Source organism: Triticum aestivum, chromosome 1D (genome assembly GCF_018294505.1).
Source record: "Triticum aestivum cultivar Chinese Spring chromosome 1D, IWGSC CS RefSeq v2.1, whole genome shotgun sequence".
Lineage (NCBI taxonomy): Eukaryota > Viridiplantae > Streptophyta > Magnoliopsida > Poales > Poaceae > Triticum > Triticum aestivum.
The window spans coordinates 486,863,705-486,871,596 of record NC_057796.1 but is presented as its reverse complement, the minus strand read 5'-3'; the positions used below and the strand labels follow the sequence as shown (position 1 = coordinate 486,871,596).

General features: G+C 43.0%; 1 protein-coding gene across 1 annotated transcript; it reads left to right on the top strand.

The window, feature by feature from the left end:
* The first annotated feature begins 311 nt into the window (after nucleotides 1-311).
* On the top strand, nucleotides 312-1,470 carry LOC123183312 (uncharacterized). Its single transcript, XM_044596094.1, has 3 exons — nucleotides 312-725; nucleotides 930-1,141; nucleotides 1,256-1,470. The coding sequence occupies exons 1-3, from the start codon at nucleotides 477-479 to the stop codon at nucleotides 1,389-1,391; spliced, it is 597 nt and encodes a 198-aa protein (XP_044452029.1). The 5' UTR covers nucleotides 312-476; the 3' UTR covers nucleotides 1,392-1,470.
* The last annotated feature ends 6,422 nt before the right edge of the window (nucleotides 1,471-7,892 follow it).

Sequence of the window (7,892 nt, the reverse complement as noted above, 5' to 3'; positions counted from 1 at the left end):
GACCATGGTGTGATTCTGACCACAGTTTGGTGCTTTTTGAGGTTTATGTGTTCCACAAACAAAGCACGTTCAACCTCTCTTATGTGAGGAAACCTCATAACATTTTTTATTAAGAGGTTTTTGTGTCTTTTGTTTGGCTGATGATGAAAAAAAGGGACATGACGAGAGAAGTTGGTCTGGCCGTCGGATGAAAAATAAGCGCGCTGGGAACACGGAACGGTAACGGGCAAGCCCCGTCCGTGTGCGACCCGTTCGCGGTGTGGCGCTGGGGGAGGAGCCGGAGACGGAAAGGCGAGTAGCCCCCAATTAATACGAAGAACGGGCGTTGGATAAGGAGCCGGAGACGGAAAGGCTCGGCCCAACCCTGATATAGGGGGACCCGAGATCCAGACCGCCAAACAAAATCCAAGTAGCAAACATCGCTCGATCGATTTCACCTAAAAGAGAAAAGAAAGGCAAATCGCAGATTCAAGGCGATGGCGGCGGCGATCCGACTTGCGGCCAGTCGGCTCATCGGCGGCCAGCGACCCCAGGCGGTTTTCAAGTCCGTCGTCTTGCCGCTGGTCGAGGTGGGGCGTCGCCGGCTGATTCCAAGTCTCATCAACGGCGGCCGACCTGCCTCTTTTTCTCTCAGATCTATGTCCTCCGGCGGCGCAGGTTGCAAAGAGTTTTTTTCCGGCGCCGCCGCCGCTGCCCACCCACCCAACGGCAACCGCGCCCTGAAGGTATACCATCCAAGATCCACAACTTCTTTTATATGGTTTTTAGAATAAATAAACATTTTTTAATATGTATGTATGTCCATCGATATCCCCTGCTGCACTTCTCAGATAGGATATCTCATATATTTGTTCTGCAATTCAATATCGCTGTACTGCATGGATCTTTTTCCACCGGTTAATTAAAACTATCTCCGATCTGTCCGCCAGCAACCCTTTGGAGAACCTGTACCAAAGCTCGACCCAGAGAGAGCATGGGCCTATCGGCAGTACTGCGAGATTGAGACCAAGAAGCACGAGCTCTTCTACCTGATCGCTGAGTTGGAGAAGAGGCACCCATATCGTAGGTACACGGGAAAAAACATGGAGCTCCTCTTCCAACTTTTCGGACACGTTGATCCTAATCCCAGCGATCCCCTCTGGTATGATCATAACCCAATTTTTTTATCCACACAGATTAATAAGTAATTTGCTCTTCTTAGTTGGTATCTACACTGATATCTAATTTTCTATAATCTCAACAATTGTCCTTGTAGGTGCCGAGCTCATGCAAGAGAAAGACTCAACAATTGTCTGCTATATGGAATGCCTACCGCGATGGCCACTTGGATGTACATGGATTGGGAGAGTTGGAGAAATATGTTTGCCTTTGCACTTGGAATTGGTCACTAGACTAGATTTCACTATGTCATGAGTCCAGATATTGAAACTCGAGTAAATTTCATTAAAGTACACTTTTTTGTTGGCTAAATGTCAAGGAATTGCGCTTCTTCTTTTTTGTGGTCTCTTGTTTCAAGAGGCTGCACTTTCTAAACCGCACTTCTTTTAGCAGCTTAAAAAAATAAACCGCCCCCTTTACAGCTTCTCCTATAAGCTGTCCCCTATTCGTTGGGGGCTTATATGCTAGTTATGCGATAATTAGTACATAAGCTCAGCTTATGGGAGAAGCTGAGCAAGGGGGTTGCTTATTTTTCACGCCATAAAAAAAATTGGGCCTAAATCCATAGCGAAACTAACCCCAGTAGAATTTTTGTTGACCTGGCCCCAGACTACTTGCATGGAGCCTAGATGCGGATCCCTCCGTAGATTTCAGAGGTGCAGCTTTCTAGCACTGATTGGAAAAATTTAATTTAGCTCAGTGCTGTTTTAAAAAAAATGCAATTTCCCGACATTTGGCCAACAAAAAGTGACTTTTAACAAATTTACTCTAGCACTATAGTACTGCTCGGTCTGGATCCTTTGTAAGTTTGTAAAGTGAATGGTTCACCATCATTCATCTAAATATGTGAGTGGATATTGTCAGCCTAGCTCTCCATTATATCATGATGAAATGGAGTGATCATGTTATTGTTTGGAATTGAGCTTTTAATGCATGGTCCTGTCTCCAGAGTATGTTATGATGAAGATTGAAATATTAGAGAAAATTAGAATGGTAGAAAATTAGAATGGAGTATTTCTCCATCCCCGTCCCCAACCCAGAAGAGATGGAACGGAGGGGCGCCACTCCCACCCTTGAGAGTGACACCCCTTGGCGGCGGGGAGATAGCCCCCCCTTTTTTCCTGACACTTTTGCTTTTCATGGGCCAGGCACTCCCCCAGTGACCTGCAACTAGGTGTGCCCCTCGATTCTACCCATTCGATCGCCGGCTCATGCGCCCATGTATGTCTATGTAGCTCACCAGCTCCTCTACGAACTTCTGTGCATCAACCTTCCTGATGACAAAGTCGCCTAATTCCTCGTCAAGGAGTATTCCTCATCAAGCAAATCCATGTTCTTGAGCATCTTTTCCAGATCAATCTCGGTCTTCCTTCGACGCCCCCTGGGGAACAACGGTTCAGCAGTGAAAGATACCAGCGATCCTCCCTGGTTGTCACCAGAGGCAGCGTTGCTAAACCCTAAACGTGAGGGTACGTTCCGTTGTACTCCCTCCGTTTCAAAATAGATAACTCAACTTTGTACTAACTTTAGTAAGTTGGGTCATCTATTTTGGAATGGAGGGAGTGGCAGTTAGTAGCTAATAGTTTTTTTTTGAGACACTAGTAGCTAGCTTTTTTTTTTACAATTACTAGTAGCTAGCTAGTAGGTTATACCCTCTCGGCCCTCATCTCAACGCGGTGGGCTGCGTAGTCCAGCCCGTCCCATCTATCTCCACTACAGCGAGAGTGCGGCATAGAGCTCATGCACTCACCCAAAGCTGGCCAAACGGTCCGGCCCGGCCCGGCACGACACAACCCAATCCATGCTAATCATGCCTGGCACGACACGACCCGTTGTGGCATGTTTAATAGCCGGGCTGTGCCGTGCCGGCCCACGTGCCTTGCTCCTCGGCCCAGACACAACCTAGTTAATAAACAGGCCGGCCCATGGCACGTTTAAAACGCCGGGCCACATGCTTTTAGAACAAAACTACAGCAAGTATCAACCAAGTGACATGCACCCTCAAATTAGAAACAGTCTGACCAACTATATTACTGTAGACAACAAGGAAAAAACTAAACTCCTGTCCTTCTGAAAATTTTACTCACGACAAGCTTACAGTGTTTATTCATCAATGCCATTAGATTCACATTGAGAAGTTACACCCCTGGGCAAATGCACACCAAAGAAGAACTGCAATCGACAAGGCCGATTCAGAGAATGTGGTTGCTGCTGCCGCCTGTGTGGGTCTCCGTGTTACGACTTACGAGGATCGCCACAGGCCTCGGTGTCCACGATTTGGTCGCGACCAGACTAGCACAGGGTCTCGGTCGCAACAAGTCGATCGAGACATCTTCGTCGGGATGTGGTCTACGGTCTCCAGGACATGGATTGCCACCTCCACATACTACTAGATCGGAAACGCGCCTTGGCGCGTGGTGCCTGGCTGAACTTTTTGTCCCAACTTTTAAACAAACTGCAATATTGTTGCTACTTGGTGTAGGATCGTTTTTCAAAGTCTGGCCGAAGGCAATGCAGTCACATGTACCAAATGCAAAGCAACCATGAGGTATATTCTCAGTAGAACCATTCGTCTGGAAGTTCATGAGGAATATAAATATATACTTTTCCAAAAGCAAGACCGGACGATCAATTCACATCAAGTTTGATACAGACAATGTACTTTTTATACAGCAAAATCACCACAGCGGCAATGCGAGACAAAGAACCTATGTAGTTCCATAGAAGCATATTTTTTGGAAATAACCTGATCGTCTTGACATTCAACCTTTCATATGCCGCAACACATGAACCTGCTATCTATAGTTTGTTCAGTCACTTGAAACAGATAACATTTTCTCCATTGACAACGGACTTATGAACCTTGAACTAACCTTTTCAAAGTTTGGATTATCAGCAGCGGCTTCCTATGCGTAGTGTCGAAGCCGAAGACACATAAGCGATTTCTTTGTGTTGAGCAAACATGGAGCCCAGGTGTTATCTATCATCTTACTCTCCAGAACTATCTACTTGCTGAAGGATTTACCCAGTTTGAGATCATATTATTTGAGGATGGTCTGCTAACAAATAACCTATCAGCAGGTCGTAGGACAGGAGGAATAGCACTACCGCAGCTTCAAGTGCCAAAGAACATCGACTAATTCAAAGCTTATTTATATGCACAATTTCAATTAGCACTGAACTAAAAAGAAGCACTCACTATATCGAAACAATGCAGATGGACTCCATAAACAATGAATAAGGAATGGTCCAGTGCGTACAAAAGCATGTGATAATTTAAGGAATAACCATGAAAAGGCCAAAAAACACATAGCAATCGTGATAATTTGAGTAACCATGAAAAGGCCAACAAACACATGGCACAGAAATTCTAACAAAAAACAAAGAACGAAGGACATCATATTCTACAGGGAATAGCAAGATGATAGGCAAGACAATGCGATCAAGCCGAGGTCTGCATAAGTTAATCAGCAACATAAATAGACTACACAAATATAAATCTATATATAGAACCAATCGACGGTAAACAAACAAACACCATTCTAGACAAAGGGTTGTAGACCAGAAATAAAGCCTTGTCAGAACCAAGCATGTAGTAACTGTGGCTCGGTGAGCATAAGAGAGGCATAGGAAACACACAATTGAGACTAAAAACAAACAACACATCTTACTGTTGTGTATATCATAAGAGAAACTATCATAGACTTTCTTTACATATATACACATACTCGTGAGCAAAACAAACAATGTTGGTTGCTCCTAAATTATTTGCAGAACATAAGAAAAAAGAGTTGGAAACAATCTGCCAAGACCTGAAACCAGAACTTGGTAAGTTATATGGTATTTGTAGCTATGTTTTCCCTTTAACAATTAATAAGATGAATGTATTTTAAAAAAACAGAAACCTAATTTCCCTAGTTCTGTACAAAAGAGTGCTCTAGCCAGAAGTAAAGTGTCTAGATTCCCTAGCTCTAGCTAGAAATCACAGTGCTGACACTTTCTGTTCAGCATGAACAAAATAAAAATCCTATTTCTGTTCAGCATGAAGACAAATTCAGAGCAGCAAGATGTACATGATCTACCTTACTTGCCGGGGATACGATCAAACGGAGACCGCGTGCGCTAGTCACCGGCATCGTGGAGAAGAGCTCCCTTCGTAGACACAAGAGCATACAAGATAAAGTAGAGAAGATGTGTCAACAACACTAACAGGTCACTCCATGTCATAGTCCTTGGCCAGGGTCAGGGGACCTTGAATCCTAGAAATCTGCAGAGGAGGCATCATCAGGAGCAATCTATCACTACTCACAAAATAACCCAAGAGGCGGGTACAGACTATGTTAACCATTTATGTGTACAGAATATATTAACTTGCACCACACCAGAGAAATTTCTCATCGGCAGCGGATTTATTAATTTTCTGATTAACACACAAGCTCGAGCTAGCCACCAACGACACGAGGACTACAGTCTCATGTCTTCTCACAAATATCCAGTCAAAACATGAAACTTAATCTCATCATAGTCAGATTAGCTTTGTCCTAATCGATTGAAACGACCACAAATCCCATAAAAATATTAGTAGAATAAATCTAGTCACGGAATGGAGGCCATCCAGTGATCTGCTCCATCGAGCAGCTAACAGGTGAAACCATCACTTAATCAAAGGACCTCCCTGAGTAATCCAGCATCAACCGATATGAACAGAATGTAGCTAGTGGTAGAAATAATTCACTGGCAGAACCATGGAACTATCATAGATCCACTTTACTTGACCTAATTACATGAAACTCAATTTGACTAAACTAAAATGGAAGAAACGGTCAAACCCAAGAAGCTAGATAGTCTAACTCTAGCCTACCAGAAGAAAATGAAAATAAAGTAACCCCCAAACCATATTTATAGTACTACTATTTCTCCAAGGAAATAAGTGTGCAATCTGTAACTCGGAGCAGGGTCAGCAAGTTAGTTGAGAGGCTAATCCGGAGCGCGCACGGAGCTAATTCAATGCTAACAACATCTAATTGGACATTTGCACCTAGGGGAAGTCAGGGTTCTAGAAATTCCAAGTCCCAAAGCAAATAGAACCCATTAGACGGACATGCCATTGATATTTCTCATATTCCTAGGAAGAACAGAATTAGTACCTTAGAAGCATCATCTAAGAACAGAGGCTTGCGTATGCCGACGTTCGCCAATTCAGTCTTGGAAAGGCCCTTCTTCAAGCCACCACCGTGTAGACAACAAAATAAGACGATGGTTTCAAATCAGTAATAATGAGGTGTGTGCATACATAGCCCTGAATTAGGACCTAGTTCTATTGTTTTGGTCTACTTTTTACTGCATCGAAGCCACTCGTTTGCAACGAAATCAAGATAGAAAGCAGGGGCCATCTTAAGAGAGTTATCAGAATGTGGTTAAAGCAAATGGAAATTGTAAACTCACAACTCAAACCATTGGTACATAAATTGATAGGCACATACAGTACAGTACAATGCAGAGTATTCTTCTTGCCACCTCTTGGTACATAACATACATATGTAATGAAACAGATTTCCCCAAAGGCAAAATGTTATGTTCTCTCCATTCCCAGGCAGATATTAGCATGTATCATTCACAGAGTAACATTTTGAGGCAAAGCTGAAATTAAGCAAAAATAATCAGCCCCCGAAGAAAACCTCAAATTGAACCCTCCTTTGATGTCTCGGGTGGAGGAAATGTACAGAGGAAACTCTGCAGTCTGAATCGATCGATGGGAGCAGCACATACAGAGAGAAAGAAGGGGGAAGAGGGGTTCTGACCAGATAATCTTTGTTGTGGGAGGCAAAGAGGAGGAACTGCTTGGTGCCGCCGTGGTCGTGGTTTCAGGGGATTAGCCAAACTAATTTCTAGAACTTTAACGATGTAGAATTCATCTTTTAATAATGGAATAGACACGCTGCAAGGCAAGCGGCAGTGTCAAACGAGTGCCCATAGGATAGAGGAAGCATATGCAAATAAAAATCAAGTAGCAACAATGCACGTATACGGACCATGTATGATAATACGTATATGCTTCAGATTTAACTACCATGTATTTATTCCACCTATCTTCTAACCAGATAGTTTAAGAGACTATCATTTAAACTGTTAAAATTAGAATCCTATGAAATATCATGAAACACAGAAGATTCTAAAATAAATGAAGAAGATGGTTAACAGGGAAAGCATAGAATAATCCACCAAAGCAAGGAAAATGAATAAGAATGTGAGTGTAATTGAAAAGAAGGAGCGTGTATACCTAGTAGGTGGATTGCACATCTACTTAGTGTCAAAAAATTAGGAAATAAGCTACCATTTCAACCTGTTGTACTCAACATCGAACATAGCAGCACCTGGAAAATGTGATTGAGGGCGAACAATGGCGACATACTTGTCACAGTCAACAACCCAATTCTTATACTCTGCTTCAACCAGAGCCACATCCCCGAAGAATGTGATTCAGAGCAACCTTCTGAGACATCCTTGCACTTCCAAAGCAGTTTCCCTGATAATTCTAAAAATCTGCACTAACAAAGCAGTTTCAGCTAGGCTCTCCTCTTTTTTTGGTTTTTATGGTTTATGGAACAGATACCATACTCTGAATGTTGTAGCAAAGTAACAAAAAGGGAACCATGGTCTGAATGCTATAGAATTGAAATTTTGCATTACACCCTCTACGTACTGGAGTCTAGGCAGCAAACAATCAGAAAAAT